Source organism: Grus americana, chromosome 2 (assembly GCF_028858705.1).
Source record: "Grus americana isolate bGruAme1 chromosome 2, bGruAme1.mat, whole genome shotgun sequence".
Classification (NCBI taxonomy): domain Eukaryota; kingdom Metazoa; phylum Chordata; class Aves; order Gruiformes; family Gruidae; genus Grus; species Grus americana.
Window position 1 is genome coordinate 158,237,594 of NC_072853.1, and position 20,204 is coordinate 158,257,797.

General features: G+C 41.9%; 1 protein-coding gene across 1 annotated transcript in view; it reads left to right on the forward strand.

The window, feature by feature from the left end:
• The first annotated feature begins 2,847 nt into the window (after nucleotides 1–2,847).
• NCAPG2 (non-SMC condensin II complex subunit G2) overlaps nucleotides 2,848–20,204 on the forward strand; it is a 53,483-nt gene continuing 36,126 nt past the window's right edge. The window contains exons 1-6 of the mRNA XM_054817055.1: nucleotides 2,848–3,137; nucleotides 3,841–3,935; nucleotides 7,688–7,879; nucleotides 8,885–8,999; nucleotides 9,522–9,679; nucleotides 10,600–10,734. Coding sequence (XP_054673030.1) covers nucleotides 3,861–3,935; nucleotides 7,688–7,879; nucleotides 8,885–8,999; nucleotides 9,522–9,679; nucleotides 10,600–10,734 — 675 coding nt within the window. The 5' untranslated portion in view covers nucleotides 2,848–3,137; nucleotides 3,841–3,860. The remainder of the gene's footprint in view (nucleotides 3,138–3,840; nucleotides 3,936–7,687; nucleotides 7,880–8,884; nucleotides 9,000–9,521; nucleotides 9,680–10,599; nucleotides 10,735–20,204) is intronic.

A 20,204-nucleotide genomic window follows, 5' to 3' on the forward strand; every position in this document is an offset into this window, starting at 1 on the left:
GTCTGTTGTTATCCATGTCAACTTCTAGTTTCAACACTATGAAAAAATCATTCTGTGGTTGCTATGCAACACAAATTATAAGCTAAAATATGTTTTAGTTCGTTTGCTAAATGGGTATGTGCCTGACTAAATAAACAGTAACCAGGTGACTAATGTAGGATCTAATTAAAAGACTAATCAAGGTATTAATGAAATATTCAGTCCACACAAGACATAAATAAATCCATCACTTTGGATCTAAAATGGCAACGATTTTTAATATATGCAGAAAGGGAAGACATTATAACAATGTATAAATGTCAGTCTTCATACTTTTTTATTTGCTCTTACTATTCTACAAGTATGACGATAGCTCATACAAGTTATTTCAAGCAAACTGTACCACAGGCTTCTTGCACTTAGCTGAATACCTAACCTAAGAACTAAAGTCAGGTCCATAGGAGCTGAAACAACCCTAATTCTTCATCCTTCTTTACTGTACAGAGGCAAAATGCTCCCTTCTTCTGGTAAGTCTGCTTCTGGAAGTCAGGCTGTGACAGTGTGGGGATTAGGGTTGGAGGACACATGCTATTTCAAGTGACTATCCAGGGATCTGTCTGTCCTGGGACCTTCCTCTGTGGTTGCTAGTCGGTGGATGTTGGTAATTTGCTGGATTGCCCTTTCCACGCCTCAAAGGAGACAGGCCTTTGTCTAGATGGAAATATGATGTGGGGAGGTACGTGTGTTTGGCTTCAGGTGCAGACAAGGAGTGGCAGTGAACTGCTGGTGTGCAGTTACATTGCTCAGGAAGATGAGGTTTTGGCTGCTCACTCCTTCTGCCATGTTGTTCCTGCCTTGGGTACGTGTTCATCTCAATTATAACTTGTAAGTAATGTAACGCATTCTCCTACAGTGCCTACAGTACTTTCTATCTGGCACATATGTGTTTTAAAATCCAGTTATTTCAGAAGTTTCGCATGCATTCAGCTGATGATTCAGGAATTGAAACAGTTTGTGTCTTTCAGTAACATTAGTCATCTGTTATGTGCAATTTTTAAGCAATACAGAATAGCATTAATTTTATGGGCTAAGCATATAATAAACTCTTTTTCATCCTATAGTCTTCAAACTGTATAAACCCCTGGTAAATAGTTTACTCAAAAACTTTAAAAAATAAACCAGGAAAAGTCAGTAAGTCAAATATATATGGCAGAAAATGTGACAAGTCTTAATTTTGAATATAAACTAATACTTTGAGAGGTAGGATGATGAAAGAAGATTCTATGATAAAAATGAAAATATTAGCAAAAGATAGAAAAACTATTTTGAAAAGCAGTGAATTTTTACATATAATATTAAATAAAATCTGAACTACATCATGTTTTTAAAAATTACAATCCATAAAGGTCCAATCAGATGTGAGAACTTTTATGGAAATTATTGCTGGCTTGTGCTTGTTTGCATACTGCTCTTGCAGACTGAAAGTAAACGATTTCAGTCAAGCACCTACCTCAACAGCCAACAACACTGAGAAATATTATGCTATCGCAAATGCAAAATTGAAAGATATAAATTAAGCCCTTAACAAGACATATTTACTGGTTTTGGTTTGCAGAAGAGGTCAAATAAATTACACGATCTGAAAGCTGATTATGCTTAATTCAAGGAATTGAGCCCAACTATTTCCAAACACTGCAAAAGAAGTTTGAGAAGAAAAAAAAGCAGCTATTTCTTGATATATTAAAAAATCCTGAGTTATCAAAGTGTAAATATCATCTGGCTCCATAGTCTCCTGAAAGTTCTGGTTGAGTAGCCTGTTTAGAGCTTCATTGCTTTGGATGAAGAGTGCGTAATGCATGTACCATTCACCATAAGGATTAAATGCATAGCTGTCAATACTACAACAACATTCTTGAAGAAAAAAAGTCACCAGTGTAATCAAATGGATGATGTAGGCTTTGTAAGCTAGCAGAAATGTTTTTCTAAGAATAAATTTCCACATGACCCAAGATCCGTGGAAGAAGGCATACTGTTTCTTAAGCCTACACATGAATTAAGCTAAACATGTCTTCTCCCTGTTGGACGGCACTGAGACTTAAGAGAGCTACAGAAAGGTAACAGTAAGCTGGTACGTAGATTTACTCCCTGTCAGCCACCTGTGGGTAACTTCCTCCAGGGAAAGATGTGTAAGCAAGCCGGCCTTTGTTATAAGGTGAAAGCAGCAGAAAGTATCATTTCAGTGTAGCCAGATCTAAAACCGAGAACTCCTCACTAACGCCTGGGCTGCCGCTGCCCAGATGCGCCCGTTATTGGGCCTGTCCTCTCCAGGGAGATTTACTACCTAGCCTGTCTCCTCCATCCCAACTCCTCCGGTCCTTCTGCCACGCAGGCAGCAGCACCGTGTCCTTCCCCCCCTCCTCCATGAACGGTGGCCTGGGGACGGGGATAGCGGCGGTCTCGCCTGGAGGTAGCAGCGAGGAACCAAAACTCACCCAGGTATACAGGCGGCACCTGACTGAAAACAACTCTCCGCTTCCAACAAGGGCGAACGCCCCACTCGGACAAGCGCAAAACGGCGAAAACGTGGATTTTGAACACAGCCCCGTGTCGGGGCACCACACGCCGGGTTCACAGAGCCCCGGGCGGCCGCCACCTCCGGGACGCGGCCGCACCAAACCCCGCCCGCCGCGCGTGGCGGTGGCGGTTAGAGGGCGGGGCCAGCCCTGCGGCGCGCACCGGGGAGGGGGCAGGAGGCGAGCTCTCGCGAGACGGGAGTTCCGCGCCGTTCGCGCGTCCGCCCGCCCACGCTCAACGGCCGCCGCGGGAGAATTCGAAAGTGCTGGCAGCGCGCGTGGCGGCTGGCTGAGGTCTCGTCTCAGCGCCGCGTCAGCGAGTGCAGGCAGCGGGGCTCCGGCCGGGCAGCGGGGCTCGGGGGTGCTGTTCCGTCCGAGCCGCACCCGGGGCTGGCGCCTCTTCCGGCGGCGGGCATTCGTACGGACGGTTTTTTCCGTGGTCAGTGCTACTGAGAGGCTCAGGCTCTTCTCCTGCGTGTCAGTACGGGCCATCGCCGGGTTTGTTTCCCTCCTGTGCAGGCACCTCTGCGTCGTTGGAAACGTAACCCGTAGATCCATGAGGATTTCTTTCTGAGGAAGCGCTAGGTAAGCGGCCCGTCGGTCTTCCCACTTCCTCTTCTGCCGGCGGCGTACGGCGGCCTGTGGGGCCGTGCCGCGGGGCTGGCGGTAGCCCGGCAGGGGCCAGCCGCTGGCTGCTCCAGCACTGTTCCTGGGTCGGCACCCGCCCCGTTCCGTGGTAGGGTTTCACGCACGGTAAAGGCGATGTAAGGCAGTCTCCCAACTGCTGGGATGGGTAAAGTACGTCAGGAATCACCGAAGGTGGAAGGAATGCTTAGGTGCGTAAATTAAGTTCTTGGTGTCAGAAAGTGGCCTTGCCCTTTTCCCATAGTCTTCGCTTGACAAGAGAGAAAATGAGAGATTATTTTACTGCCCGTCAGTACCTTTCATTTAAGTAAATGCTCTCGTTGGGAATGACGGCTAGCTAAATAGGGCATATGTGCTGGATGTACTCTTTTAAAGTTCTTTTTAAAAATAAAAGTATCCATTAAAAACTTCTGGTTTAAGACTTGTTTAGTAAAAAAAAGAACTAAGAAGAAAGCATGCAAATACTGCACCCTCATGCTGTTATGAATCTAAATGCTGATTCAGATAACTGTAAAGTATTTTGGAGGAGAAAACATCTTTTGTGTGTAATTGTGTAGGTGAAGAATTTAAGTTCATACGTTCTAGGCTAAAAATGATCTTATTTTGAGATACAGTACTTTAATGCTTTGTTTTGTTTATAAAGCAAGGAAAAACAAGACCACAATGAAACGCGAAGCATTTCTACAAGTTGTGTCTAAGGAGTCAATTGAAGACTTCTTGCGTTATACTCAGAATCCTGTAAGTAAGCCATGATACACCTGCATGACTAACAGTATCTTTAGTCTGCTGTCAGTGCAGAATTTTGTAACACAGCGACAGAAGCTATTTCTCTGATACCTGCACATGTGATAGCAGAATTGCTGTAGAAAATAAGGTCAAGTGACACTTAGTGGAACACAGCTGGAAAGGTTGTAAAATCTGAAATTTTCCTATTTATAAACAAAATAATTTTGTAACACTTGGTTGTTGCATATACAGTTTACATTTTTTAAAAATGACTGTTTAGTACCATGGTAACACTAAAAAAAAAAATACTCATTTGATGTTGATGAAGTATTGTTTTTTTAAGTTTCAACTTATGAAAGAGTTTATCGCTGTGTAATGAATATGAGCTAATATACAAACATAGCAGAGACATGTTTCACCAGTATTTTTTCATTTGATGGTTTAGGTTGTCCACTTATTATTTAGTCTATGTGTAATTAGAATCATAGTATCGTTTAGATGGGAAAAGACCTTCAAGATCATCAAGTCCAACCGTTAACCTAACACTGCCAAGTCCACCACTAAACGGTATGCCTAAGCACCACATAGAAGCCTTTTAAATATCTCCAGGGATCGTGATTCAACTACTTCCCTGGTCAGCCTGTTCCAGTGCTTAACCCTTTTGGTGAAGAAATTTTTCCTAACATCCAATCTAAACCTCCTCTGGCAGAACTTGAGGCCATTTCCTCTTGTCCTATCACTTGTGACTTGGCAGAAGAGACCAACACCCACCTGGCTACAACCTCCTTTCAGGTAGTTGTAGAGAGCGATAAGGTCTCCCCTCAGCCTCCTTTTCTCCAGGCTAACCAACCCCAGTTCCCTCAGCCGCTCCTCATCAGACGTGTGCTCTCGACCCTTCACCAGCTTCATTGCCCTTCTCGGGACATGCTCCAGCACCTCAGTGTCCTTTTTGTAGTGAGAGGACCCAAACTGAACACAGTACTCAAGCTGCAGCCTCACCAGTGCCGAGTACAGGGGGACAATCATTTCCCTAAAAGCGGGAACGAGAACAAAAGCGGGAGGAGCAACAAATCAAATCCACTGAAATGTACTAATTAAAAGTTCATTCTCATGTTGTGTATAGGATATTGCATAGTAATCAGAAGTAATAATTTGCATTGTGGTATTTTCCACTAACCTTCAATTTGTCTGGTATTAAAATATACACAATTTCTCCTCAATGTCTTTTGCTAGCTTTAATAAATGATATTGTCAGGTTAGTATCTTAAGCTTTCTAATCGGTATTTTCCTGCTATTACCTGCATGAGCTAATTAACTGATGTAGCAGATGTGTTAAACCTATGATTTCTATGATAGAGTTTGTGTTCTATGTAATAAGTTTAGAAATGTTTGTGTCTCAAACATCAATGAATCTCTTTTTCCAAGAAATTTGCTAATTTTTTCATTTGCACTTCTGTATGTAATTATAGATGACAACTCTATTAACGGATTGCCTTTGCTTGTAGTTTCCTTCCCTTTTTTCCCCAAATTTAAACACTTTAACAAGAAACTAGGATAACATACAGTACTTGCAGCGTTTCCTTTTAGATTAATTTGGTCATGTTGTTTCTTCCATCTTCATGCAGTAATCTATCTTAACATGTCTTGGTCTATTTGGATTAAAAATTGTTTTTTCATCCTTTTATTTTTCATCACCAATTCACAAGAGTTGAGTGGCAACAGTTGAAAATATCTCTGGAAACTGTGTATCACTGCCTATAATGAGTATATTGATTAAAACTGTCTTCATACTTCCGTAGCATAAGAGGACATGAATATCCTGATTACTTTTTGATTGTCTAAGAGATCTGAGTTATTAATTTCAGTTTGAAACCTTCAGTGGTGGAGGGTGTTTGACCATGTCTTATCTTAGGATAAGGATCCTCATGTTGGGATCTCCTTTGAATAATTCTTGACTGCTTTTCTGGAGGAAGCTGTGGTAGTGTATTCTGTCCTTTAGAACTGGATGTATAAATGTAGAGAGAGGAAAGCATGATTAGAACCTCACTGCTTTCCTCAGTTTTCATATTATAACTTTGCCCTGCTTTTTCTACCTATTTTATACCTTAGCCTCAGAATTTGCCTTTTAAACTCTTTAAGTTCTGTTCTTATCATCACTACTTCTTTCAATGTATCTCATTTCTACACACCCCACCCTCCTTTAATTTTCCTTTTCCCTCCTCTCAATGTTTTGTTTCATTCACATCTTCTAAAATTCCAGGGGTTTGCGAATTTTCCTTCAAGGTTTGCCTGTGGCTTTTCACTTTTCTTTCTTTGTAATCTTTTTAAAATATTACCATATTGTGGTGCTGTTCATCGAAGTCTTTATCAGGTGCTGTTAAATTTTTCCACTAAATCCTGTTCCAATTCAAGAAAATACATTATTTCTTGGACAGGAAAAAAGGAATCACAGATATGACAATCATTCAATGACATCCTTTTTCCTCATAGGTTTTGGAATAGTTCTATCTCATATCATCCCAAAGAAAGATCAGAAAGCTCTGGTCTTATTATGGTTTCACTCTTTTTGTTCAGAACAGTACGATCTTAATATCCTGTCTTTTGGGTTTGTTTGAATTAGAGGGCTGCAGAACTCCTCCTGTGGCTTTGGGTTTATTGTATTTGTTTCCAGCTGTAGAATAGGATAGAATTTCTGCTATAAATATGTAACAGGATCTATCTTCTCATACCCTTCTGGGAACCTTCTCATACTTACTGCTGCTTCTTTCATTATTTTCTATTTTTCTATTTCCTTTCAACTTTTTTCTTTTCCTTCTTGATTCCTGTTTTATAGTGTATCTGCAAACTAAAAATATTTTTATTTCAAGATCATGGACATTCTCCCTCTTTCCTCCAAAGTGTTTTTGATCTGGTAAACCTTCACTTCAGTATTGCAAATTACATCTCAAAAATTATCTGTACTTCTTGGCTGTGTCTGTTTTTTCTTCTCATTTTTTCTCTGCATACTGCCTTTCATAGCAGGTTGCCTACCCTTCCTTGATGCTAACAGACCCTTTGTGTTTCTGAAGTAAAGCCTTCTAGCAAGGTTCTTCTGAGAAACTAGTTCACATCAGTCTCTTAGTGAAGTCTCTGTAAGGACTAATAGTGGCTTCCCATTCAGTAGAGCCAAGGAGAGAAGTATGGGGTTAATGTGCTCAGGAGTTAGGTTTGATGGGGGGCATTTAAAATAGTGTGATATGCAGAGCACTGTTCCATGCAGATTGTACTCCAAAATCTGTAGTGCTGTCCCTAAGGCTGTACTGACTGTTATGTTTCTAGTCCTTGCGTAAGGATTTTTTTTCTACAGCCATCATCAATCTATATTTAAGATAGGAAAGATATGATTAGGGACTTCAGTTCTGTGCACTCGTGAACTTCCTAGCTAAGGGTATGAAATTTTCTCCTTTGGGAACGAAGTATTTAGAACATGTGAGAGACAGAAGTTGATGTTATGGGGACATGATTTATGTTCAGTAGTGTTGCAATCAAGGGCTAAAGACTTTAGTCTAAAAAGAAGCACTCTTGTTTCACAGTAAAGAGTTAGGCCACAGGAATTTCTCGTGCTATTTTTTTAAAGAAATATAACTTCTAGAATGTTCTATAACTGCAGAGGAATGGAAAATAATCCTTAATGTAAAAAAAGCATTAATTTTAGGAAATATGATTATGAGATATAAGCCACTTCACTGATGTGGAATTGTGTGATATCTTCTGACCATTCACAGAAAAATACATTTAGTCCTTTTGACTTGAATGAACTACTTCAAGAATTGCCAAGAAAGCAAAAAGAAATACTATGGGAGAGGCTGACACAGCTATTGACAGAGACTTTGATGGACAACCCTGTGGAAGCATGGCAGAGGATTGAGGATGATGAAAGCAATGATGACATGGAAGTTGAGATAGTTCCAGAAATGGTAAAAATCTTTTAAAATAAAAATATGATGAGTATTTCATATTTTCCGAGAAATAAAATGAAATATTTTTATAGCAACTGAAAACATGCAAGGGTTATCAAACAAGGTTGGTCCCAAACGTCATATCCCTGCCCCATTCTTAACTGACTTCTTAACTATCATGCTTGGGTTGAGCTGAATTTATGATTGGTCTATACTATAAAAGATTAGATCTGCTGATAATTTTAATTATGAAAGATGGGACGTTTCACTAGACCTGAGTGGGCTTTTTGTTTGTCTTATTATAGTAAACAAATGTTGATCTCTCAGATGTTCTGTAAGTATCTGACATATACTATAAGAAAATCACTACCTGTTTTATTATGTCATTTTACTGAATGAAGATCATGAAATCTAGAATTGAATGCCCCTTCCACAAATTCTTATACAGAATTTCTGACTCAGACCCTCATATGCTACCTTCTGCACTGAGGTCCATGTGGTCTTGAGAATATTGGGGGAAATGGTTGTTTAATTTTGGAAGAAAAAAATGCAGTGGGAAAATCATTAGGGAGATCTAAAGGCTTGTAGAAAATCTGTCATAGGTAGGGAGGCCTATAGAATCATGTACCTGGATCTAAAGTCACCAGATCTACGTGGTTTTGGGTTGCACAAGACCCTGCTAGTTGAGGTCTTTTTAGTTCTGAAATGAATGTGTGTTTGAGTAGTTTTGTTGCAGGTGAAGTTTTTCATGGAGGAATGGATAGACGTGTACAGTCACAGAGTTACGTACTAGCTGGAGCTGAAAGACATTTTCAAACTTTTGAAATGGATGTACTTTAGAATCTATGCTTTTGCCCCTTCTTATTTGATAGGTTTTGGGTGCTGGTATACTGTTTGTTCAAAATGGAATCAAAATAACCATTCAGCTTTGCTCTCTGTTGCTAAGGTTTATTTCTTGTCATAATTATCTTCTGAGTATAAAACAAACTGCAAAATTGTTTCCTCGACATTGCTTTCTTTCAGAAACAAACTGTAGCTGTGATCCAAGGAGTGACAGCTGTAGTTACTGCTTCCATACCTGTAGTGGATGAAACTGCAAACTATAAAGCTCTTGTAGAATGTGCTTTTATCTTAAACGGTGCGTACTTATCCATATTAGAATACAGCATTATACTGGGGTTTTTTTTAGTGGATGAGTATACTAGGTTTTTGTTTGACCCGACTGGCCTATGGAACAGAATTTATGGGAGAAAAGTTGGTACTGATGCGAGTTCTTATTTATAAAGACAAAATTAAGGGAGCATTTACTTTAAAAATCAGGTATACAGTCTAAAAGTTGGAACTTAAATAGTTTTCTGTCTTCCAAATGTTCACCCAATGATAGATAACTTTCCTTATTGGTTGGGTTACAGTATTTTTAAGGCAAAACTTAAGATCATTGTTAACTTTTGTTCGTTGCTACCGATCCAAAAACTTGGCCAAAATCTTAGAGTTAACAAAGCTGCCTAAATACCGGTGGTGAAAATGAGGCATTAAGATCTGTAAATGTGGCAAGAGCTGGTTGACATTGTGTGAGGTATAGTTACTGTACTAATAGGCTGGTGTTTTACAGGAATAACTTGGTTCCTTGCAGTAAATAATTACTTTATTACTGTTGTAGGTATTCTTCCTGCATTACCTGAATCTGAAAAAATCCTACAGGGTGCTATCCAGCATGTATGTGAAATGTGGTGGGAGAAAGGACTGGAAGGGAAGGAGCAGCTAGGGAAGACTCTGTTTATCATTCTACTAAGAAAAAGCCTGAATAAAGCTGCTCTGGTATGCTGAAGCTATATTGACTTTTAGGTTACTATGGAATATTCCAAGAAAGATTATCCCTCCAAAATACCTGTTATTTCAAGTTAACTTGTTTTCTGCATTCTAGCACTTCTCAATTAATGAAACCTAGGATACATTTTGGTTACAAAGTGTCTTTTTGGTGTTGCTTCCATAAGCAACATGTTAAAATGTTGCCTTCTCCAGAACAAACAAAGATTTTTGGCATCAATTTCAGAACTGAACTGGGTTGTTGGGGTTTTTTTACGTCCTCTTTTTTTTACATCCTTTTTACATTCTTTCTTTTTATGTTCTTTTTTATTTCTTCACTCATTCGTAAAGTGCAGTGACTAAGGTTTAAATAGCAATTAACGCTTTTAATTCAGGTTTTAGGTAGTATGTTCAGCTACTCATTGAGACTTCTTATGTGAGAAGCTTCTTTTTCTGTTACTCTGTATCTCTCTAAAAATAACTTCTCTATTAATGTACTGAAATTCTTTTTTTTAAATGTGTGAGTTACTTAAGAGTATTGTGGCATACATCTTTTGCACTAACCCAATAAATATCTCCTTTACTTATTTCTTAGTTTTATTTTTCCCTGTTAAATGTTTTCATTGTATAAAGTTTCAAAAGTGGAAAAATATACTTTTCATCTATTTAGCATGAAAGCTTTCTTTCTGTACTTGAGCATGTCTTCAGTTGTGGGAAGTCAATATTTTTACAGTTACACATATTTTTTTATTTCTCCCAATCATGTGGTGAAAGTCAGTTAATTTTTGTAATTTTACAATCTGAAAATCTTCTACCTGTATCAATGCATTTAAAATCCATTATTTAAAATCCTTTAAATACTTCTTCATGTTAAATCTATACCTACTTCACTATAATGTGGGGTTTTTGTTTTGTTTTTTTTTTCCTGTCAGGGTGCAGATATAATTCGTCTATGGAATCTACATCAGACGTTACTTTGTTTTGACTATGATTCAGAGGATAGTAATGAAGTCAAGGACTTGTTGCTTCAGTGTTTTATGAGTGTAAAACACGTTAAAAAAGAAGAAGTAAGTAAACTTTTATCTTACTATGATTTTATGTGAGTGGGCTTTGGTTACTTTTAATGGTTTTGCATTGTCTTTTTTTACAGTACAGTAGGTAGCAATACAAGACAAATCAGCTCTGACTCCAAGTTATAAATGGTTGATATTTCTGTTTCATTTGGAAAACCCTTTATTCCTATTTCTGACATAAATATAAAAGTATATGTCTAAATCATCACTCAAGTTCTTGTATCCCGAGGTAATAAGAACCAAGTGCCTTACTTCTAGTGCATGTCCCTCAATACTTAAAACCATTCTCTGGTATAATTCTCTTCTTTTAGACCAGTTTTTCTTTTATTGGAGACAGATAACTGTAGCAAAATAATTTCCCTTCTAAATGATTCCATTTAGAAGATTGCATTGCCATAGTCTGTTTTAAAAGTAGCATAAGAAGAACTCAACTTTATAGCAAAATGAGAGTTATTGTATTTGACTACCTATAATTCTGTTGGTGAAGAATAGCTGTACTGTAGTTTTTAGTGTGCACCAAGATAGTAGTATCCAAGCTTTTTTCTTCTCGTTAGGTGACAAGACAACCTGACATTGGCTTTAAAGTTCTAACTGCTCCTTGCCTGTTTAAAATACATATATACCCTTTCATGGAATACATGAACTTCTGTCATAAAGTGAGCTCTGAGATTGCTGTATGATTGTGGCACTATGGGCATACGGGATTTTAAAAATGGTGTTAGGGAGTGAATTAGGTGAAATGTTTGATAGACCAGGTTTTGGATACCTGACACTAAGATTTTTTTTTTTGTTACTTGCACATTGTATTTTAAGATGTTTTAGTTTAGACTAAAATTGTGATGTACTCAGGTAATGGGTTTGCATGTGTGTTGGGTTTGCATGGCAAGGTTTTGGTAGTGGGGGCGGGTCTGCAGGGGTGGCTTCTGTGACAAGCTGCTAGAAGCTTCCCCTATGTTTGACAGAGCCAATGCCAGCTGGCTCCAAGACGGGCCCGCCGCTGGCCAAGGCCAAGCCCATCAGCACCTCTGTGATAACATATTTAAGAAGGAAAACAAAACAGTTAGAGAGAGCTTTTGCAGCCAGAGAGAGGAGTGAGAAGATGTAAGAAACTCTGCAGACACCAAGGTCAGTGCAGGAGGAGGAGGAGGAGGAGGAGGTGCTCCAGGTGCCAGAGCAGAGATCCCCCTGCAGCCCGTGGTGAAGACCATGGTGAAGCAGGCTGTCCCCCTGCAGCCCATGGAGGAAGGATGAGGGGGTGTAGAGATTCCACCTGCAGCCCATGGAGGAAGGATGAGGGGGTGTAGAGATTCCACCTGCAGCCCGTGGAGGACCCCACGCTGGAGCAGGTGGAGGCACCTGAAGGAGGCTGTGGCCCGTGGGAAGCCCACGCTGGAGCAAGTTCCTGGCAGGACCTGTGGACCCGTGGAGAGAGGAGCCCACGCCAGGGCAGGTTTGCTGGCAGGACTTGTGACCCTGTAGGGGACCCCACGCTTGGAGCAGTCTGCTCCTGAAGGTCTGCACCCCGGGGGAGAGACCACGCTGGAGCAGTTTGTGAAGGACTGTCTCCCATGAGAGGGACTCCATGCTGGAGCAGGGGAACGATGAGAGGAGTCCTCCCCGTGAGGATGAAGAAGCGGCAGAAACAACCTGTGATGAATTTACCGTAACCCCCATTCCCCGTCCCCCTGTGCCGCTGAGGGGGGCAGAGGTTGAAGCCAGGAGTGAAGTTGAGCCCGGGAAGATGGGAGGGGTGGGGGGAGGTGTTTTAAGACTTGATTTTCTCATCCCTCTACTCTGTTTTGCTTAGTAATAAATTAGATGAATTCCCTCTCTAAGTTCAGTCTGTTTTGCTTGTGACGATAATAAGTGAGTGATCTCTCCCTGTCCTTATCTCGACCCACAAGATTTTCGTTATACTTTTTAAGATGTTTTAGTTTTGACTAAAATTGTGATGTACTAAGGTAATGGGAAAGGAAGGAGAGAAACATGGGTGGAAAGAGGGAAGACAGGTAAGACTTTATTGACTGATTTTGCATTTGGTTTGATATCCTTGCAGTACTTAATTTTAGGTCATTTTTTGTCCTCTTGAAAAAGTGTGTACCCGTATGCGTTGTCACAGTAGTTAAAATGCCTTAGCTGTATTTGATTCCATATTCATTATTTTCTTCTGGTTTATTTGAATCCACTGCATCACTTGAATATTTCATATTCATATAGGCACACTAAATAACTGGGAATTATATATGTAAAATGAAACTGCTATCTAGGCTTCAGAAGCAATTTCTTGTAGTTTTTTTCTTCCACATCTTCTGAGTTTTTTTAGTATAACACATGTTAACTGCTACACGTAGAGTTTTTGAGAGAAAGTTTATGCCTTGAATCTTTGGGCAAAACATGGCCTTCAGTATGAAACTTTTTTTAAATTTTTTTTGGGGAAAAAAGCAGTAATAATCTGACTTGGTACTGAAACTTTCTTCTGCCATATCAAAACACATGCCCTTTGCTCCCCAAGAATATGCATATTTGGCAACACTTTGCACATTTACTTTTCCGCCCAAGCTTTTGTTCTTCCCTCCTCCTTGTGATTTCTGGTCTCTTGGCATTTAGTCTTTTTCATATGTCTAACTCTTTCTAGGTAGGTATAGAGAGTGCCTTACTGCATTCTTTGCTCTGGCATGATTATTAGTGATTTAAATTCTTAATCCTGTATCCTTAGCTTTATGGCTAGAAGGAGTGACTGAAAGTAGCAGCTCACAGCTGGGAGTTGAATTTGCATTCTGTTAGTCCATCCATTCCTTTCTGATAAAGGTGAAAAATCTAAACCACTGTTCACAAATATAGTCTCTGATTATGTCCAATCTTCTCATCAGTTCTTTCCATTGAATTGCTAGTATTGCCTGCCAGGCATCAATTCTGAGTGCTTAAAACTTTGGCTGGGCTTAGGGAGCTTTCTTAATTTCATAGAATACTTTCTTAATATTATTGATGTCTGTTTATTGGCCTAAACCTCTTTACAAAAAGCTACAAAGACTGTCAGCACAGCTGACAGATCCATAGACACTGTTGTCAGATTCAGTTCTGGACCTGACCTGCTTATAGATTATGATAGTGAGTAGAACTTGATAGAGTATCTCCCTTTTCAGGGCTTCCAAGGCCCTGAAAGAGCTTCAGGCTCTTCATCTCCAAGCCTGGTAAGCTCTGACATAATCAAGGATACTTCAGCTGTTCTCAGACTTTTTGCTAGTTTTAATCTGTACCTGTTTAGGAATGCCCTGGGTTTGTTTTTGTTGGTTTTTTTTTTCCCCCAAAAAAAAGGTTAACCATGGGAAGGAGAGGAAATAGTAGTTGTTCCTCCTAGTTCTTCTTCTGATTATTCCTAAGTAATGTTGCTGAGCATTCATGTTAGAATTACAGAGTTTGAGATTGGAAGGGACCTCGGGAGATCATCTAGTCCAACAGCCTTGCCCAAAGCAGAGTCAGCTAGAGCAGCGTTTTGAATATCTCCAAGGATGGAGATTCCACAGCCTTTCTGGGCAATATGCACCAGTGTTCAATCACCCTTACAGTGAAAGTAAAAAAAATAAAATTAAAATAAAATAAAAAATTCCTGATATTTAAGAGGCATTTCTTGTATTTCAATTTATACCATTGCCTTTTGTCCTATCACTGAGCACCACTGAGAAGAGTCTGTCACCATCGTCTGTCAGGTATTTATATACATTGATAATATTCCCCCATGCCTTCTCTTCCTCAGGCTAAACAAACCCAGCTCTTGCAGCCTCTCCTTTATGACACATGCTCCAGTCCCTTAATCTTTGTGGCCCTTCAGTGGACATGCTCCACCATGTCCGTGTCTCTGTTGTACTGGGGAGCCCAGCACTGGACTCAGCACTCCAGATGTGCCTCACCAGTGCTGTGCAGAGAGGATTGATCACCTCCCTCGACCTGCTGCCGATGCTTTTACTGGTGCAGCCCAGGAAGCAGTTGGCCTTTGTTGTAAGCTGTTGTGGTTTAGGCCCAGCCGGCAGCCACGTGGCCGCTCACTCACCCCTCCCCCAGTGGGATGGGGAGGAGAAGTATAACAAAAGGCTTGGGTCAAGATAAGGACAGGGAGAGATCACTCACTAATTATTGTCACGAGCAAAACAGACTGAACTTAGAGAGGAAATTCATCTAATTTATTACTAAGAAAACAGGGTAGAGGGATGAGAAAATCAAGTCTTAAAACACCTCCCCCCACCCCTCCCATCTTCCTGGGCTCAACTTCACTCCCGACTTCAACCTCCACCCCCCTCAGTGGCACAGGGGGACGGGGAATGGGGGTTACGGTCAGTTCAGCATACGTTGTCTCTACCCCTTCTTCCTCCTCAGGGGGAGGACTCCTCTCAATGTTCCCCTGCTCCAGCATGGAGTCTCTCACACGGGCTACAGGGGCTTCACAAACTGCTCCAGCGTGGTCTCTCCCCTGGGGTGCAGACCTTCAGGAGCAGACTGCTCCAGCGTGGGGTCCCCCACGGGGTCACAAGTCCTGCCAGCAAACCTGCCCTGGCGTGGGCTCCCCTCTTCATGGGTCCACCGGTCCTGCCAGGAACTTGCTCCAACGTGGGCTTCCCACGGGCCACAGCCTCCTTCAGGTGCCTCCACCTGCTCCAGCGTGGGGTCCTCCATGGGCTGCAGGTGGAATCTCTACACCCCCTCATCCTTCCTCCATGGGCTGCAGGGGGACAGCCTGCTTCACCATGGTCTTCACCACGGGCTGCAGGGGGATCTCTGCTCTGGCACCTGGAGAACCTCCTCCTCCTTCTGCACTGACCTTGGTGTCTGCAGAGTTTCTTACATCTTCTCACTCCTCTCTCTGGCTGCAAAAGCTCTCTCTAACTGTTTTGTTTTCCTTCTTAAATATGTTATCACAGAGGTGCTGATTGGCTTGGCCTTGGCCAGGGGCGGGCCCGTCTTGGAGCCGGCTGGCATTGGCTCTGTCAGACATAGGGGAAGCTTCTAGCAGCTTGTCACAGAAGCCACCCCTGTAGCGCCCCCCTCACTACCAAAACCTTGCCACACAAACCCAACACATAAGCACACATTGCTGATTTCTGTTCAACTTGTCAACACCAGTACCTTTTCTACAAAGCTGCTCTCTAGCTGATTGACTCCCAACTTGTCCTAGAGCATGAGGTTATTCTTTTCCAGGTGCAGGACTTTGCATATTCCTTTGTTCAACTTCATGAGATTCTTGTTGGCACATTTCTCCAGCTTGTCAAGGTGCCTCTGAACAGCAGCACAACTATCTAGTGTTATCAACAACTCCCGATGTGGCTGCAAAATTGCATGTACTTTTGACTCATAGTTAAACAGTTTTGGCTCCAGTACTTACCTCTGGGGTACGCCACTACTGTCTTGATTGTCCCACTCTACACTGCACTGGTGGGGTCCCACCTCGAGTACTGTGTGCAGTTTTGGTGCCTCAACACAAGGAGGACATTGGACTATTAGAGTGTGTCCAGACAGGGCAACCAAGATCGTGAAAGGTCTCAAGGGCAAGACTTACAATGTGTGGCTTAGGTCACTTGGTTTGTTCAGCTTGGAGAAGAGAAGGCTGAGGGGTGACCTCATTGCAGTCTACAACTTCCTCAAGGGGGGACAGTGGAGGGGGAGCTGCTGCTGATCATTATGGGTTCCTTCTAACTTGAGATATTCTATGATTCTAAGTCATAGGTTTTTTTCTGTCCTTTTCTTCCATTTTGAAAATGTCTTGCTAAGCTTAGTGCTATGTTTGAGTATTGCTTCAGTCAGGGAAGCTTTTTGTGTCATCCAACAAGGCACTTTCAGTTAGTGCAGTATTCTGCTATCACTTAGTTCACCCTTGCAATTTCTTCAGTAATCTGTCTAATTGGAGTTTATTTTAGTAGGAAGTGAACTTTCTTATGCCTCTGTTTACCAAGTTGTGGTGGGTTGACCTTGGCTAGCTGCCAGATGCCCTCCAAGCTGCGCGCTCACTCTCCATCTTCAGCTGGACGGGGGAAAGAAAAACTGACAAAAGGCTCGTGGGTCGAGATAAGGACAGGAGATGATAAAATATCTCACGTTGAAAGGGATCTATAAGGATCAAGTCCAGCTCCGTGGTCTTGCAGGATTATCTAAAACTAAACCATGTGACTAAGAGTGTCATCCTGATCCTCCCTGAATTCTAACAGGCGTGGTACCACGACCACTTCCCTCAGCCTTCTCTTCTGTAAGCTATACAAACCAAGATCACTCAGCAGTTACTGTCATGGCCAAAACAGACTTGACTTGGGGAAATTAATTTCATTTATTGACAATTAACAACAAAGTAGGATAATGAGAAATAAGAACAATCTTAAAACACCTTCCCTCCACCCCTCCCTTCTTCCCAGGCTCCACTTCACTCTGCACTTCTCTACCTCCTCCTCCCCCCAAGCAGTCCAGGGGGATGGGGAATGGGGGTTGCGGTCAGTTCATCACACGTTGTTTCTGCTACTTCTTCCTCCTCACGCTCTTCCCCTGCTGCAGTGTGGGGTCCCACCCATGGGAAATAGTTCTTCCCATGGGCTGCAGTTCTTCATGAACTGCTCCACCACAGGTTGTTTCCATGTGATACAGTCCATCAGGAATGGATTACTCCAGCGTGGATCCCCTGTGGGTCCACAGGTCCTGCCAGAAGACCCTCTCCAGGGGATCACAGCTTCCTTCAGGCCATGTCCATCTGCTCCAGTGTGGGGCCCTCCATGGGCTGCAGGTGAATATCTGCTCCACCATCAACCTCCATGAGCTGCAGGGGGACAGCCTGCCTCACCATGGTCTCCATGGGCTGCAAAGGAATCTGCTCTAGCACCTGGAGCACCTCCTCCTCCTTCTTCACTGACCTTGAAGAAGGTTAGTGTGTCTGCAGAGTTGTTTCTCTCACACGTTCTCACTCTCTTCCATGTGTTGTTGTGCAGCAGTTTTTCCCCCTTCTTAAATACGTTATCACAGAGGTGCTACCAACTGTCACCGATGGGCTTGGCCTTGGGCAGTGGCAGGTTTGTCTTGAAGCCATCTGGGACTGGCTCTGTTCAACAGAGGGGAAGCTTCTGGCATCATCTCACAGAAGTCACTCCTTTCCCCCACTACCAAAACCTTGCCATGTAAACCCAATACACAAATCACTTTACATCCTTGAGGATCCTAGTTCACAATAAGAGGGGAACCACAACCCATTCTGAAAAGACCCCAAGATAGGATTCAGTTAAATTAGGTCTGAAACCAATTTAGACATCTACACAGGAGCCTAATCTGCACAAGTCCTGGGAAGGATTTAACTGCTTAAGTATAAGTGAACGATCCATGCTGCATTAAATGGCCTAAGTTGCTTCAGACATCCACATGGGGCTGGCACGTAAAACACAGGATCTGTCATAGATCTCTGCCTTCTGGAAAACCATCTGAGTGTTTAAAATTGCTCCATGCTTGGGTAATGGCATACTGCGCCTAGTCAATGCAGTCAACAGAGCAATTCAGCTTCATAAAGAAGTTACTAAACAGCTAATCACCTGAATCACTCTACAGGCAATTAGCATCCTAGGGACTTAAATATCTGAATTGAGATGTCTCAGTTTGTGAGCTGAAATCCAACTTCAATATGTGAACTGCAGTACAGATCCAGAATGGTAACTGTCTAGGATTTTTCTAGCTCTGCAAGCAGGAGATTATTCAAACCATTTTCCTGTTGCTATGAAAGTATTATACTTCTGTTGCAAGTCCTTCTGTTTGGGATTTTGCATCCTGAGGAAGTTTAGTTCTAGTGACAACCCACCTCGTGTATTCTCTAGTTTCCCTGCCTGGCTCATTTTGCTAATGGTAGATTTCTTGTTGCAACATGTCTAACATGCCCCCAGTATCTGTGCCGGACCTTTTTCTTACTTTCTGTGTCTAATTCTAAAATGCTAATAGTCATACCAAATATCAATATGACGTATGAATTGCCTTGAGATGAAACTGAACTTCTATATATCAGGGATAATATTCCCTTTTAGTGTCTGCAGGCTTGTTCTACAGTCCTGAGAAAAGTATACCTAATTCTTTTTAGGGTACACATCCTAGAGTGTAGCTCCATAGCAGCTTAAGCTGATGGAACTCCAAGTTGCAATGATCCTGTGTTGCCATGGGTTAGCATTCCTATTTTCCTCTCCAGAGTATGAATGCTCAAGCAGCTCTGTCATGGGTTGATTGAAGGAGATAGCTGATCAGTTTTTTTCCTAATAAGATTATTTTTCAGCCAGATTAACTGCCTGAATTTGTTCATCATATGCAAGGCTGAAGGGGAGGGTCAGGAATGGACATGTACAATTTCATGGTCATGTAGTGATAGGATGAGGGGTAATGGCTTTAGGGTGAAGGAGGGGAGATTTAGATTAGGAAGAAATTCTTCACTGCGAGGGTGGTGAGGCACTGGAACAGGTTGCCCAGAGAGGTTGTGGAGGCCACGTCTCTGGAAGTGTTCAAGGCCAGGTTGGATGGGGCTTTGGGCAACCTGGTCTAGTGGAGGGTGTCCCTGCCCATGGCGGGGGGGTTGGAACTAGATGATCTTTGAGGTCCCTTCCAACCCAAACTACTCTGTGATTCTATGAATGCAGTATCCTGGTTCTAGATCAGACTAAACTGATATGAAATTGCCCATTTATGCTTTAATGCAAGATCAAGGAGTTCACTTTTTCTGTCTTCCTAGACTGTGCTATTCAACACAGAGTAATGTTTCTCAGAGGCTTATTTTCAGGCTGCATTAGTGGAGTGATCCTCTGAATTTATATCTCTCTGTGATTTCTGAAAACATTCTTGCTGAGGTGGGGTTTTCAATCAAACAGCTGGAGGGCCCTGCAGAGCATATATTATTGTGTTTTAGAGGTACCCTCTTCTTCCTTGCTAACCTTTTGTGTGTGTATACAACTGGCAAAGTCACATGTACTATGCCCACAAGCACAGCAGTACAAGATGCTCAACTCTCTGTTAATGCATTAGCCCCGAAAATGACAAGTTCACAATCTTATTCACCTATCTCCGGTTTACCTGTCATGCTACTGAAAATGTTGATAACAGTAATTGTTTCAGATCCATTGGTCACAAGCAGCAGATTGGAGGTACTTAATATCATTTTCAGGATCAGGGTCGATCTGTTGAAATCTAAGGCAAAAAAGAATTGGTTGAACTGCTGAAAGCTACTTTGTGACTTTTCTTCATCTGTCTTGCTGCTGGGATTGTAGTAGATGAGATGAGTTTGAGTTTGGCCTCATCTTTGCCTTGTTGAGGCAGGAGCTGTAGGTCAAGACTCCCTTGACCTTTGGGTTTGTCAGGGATGTTGATGGAAAAGTGCACCACTGTGACTCCAACATATGTTTTATACCACTGAAATTGGAGATAAGTGACTTTTTTCATTCAATTTTTTTCTTTCTTGGTAGAAGAAGCTCTCA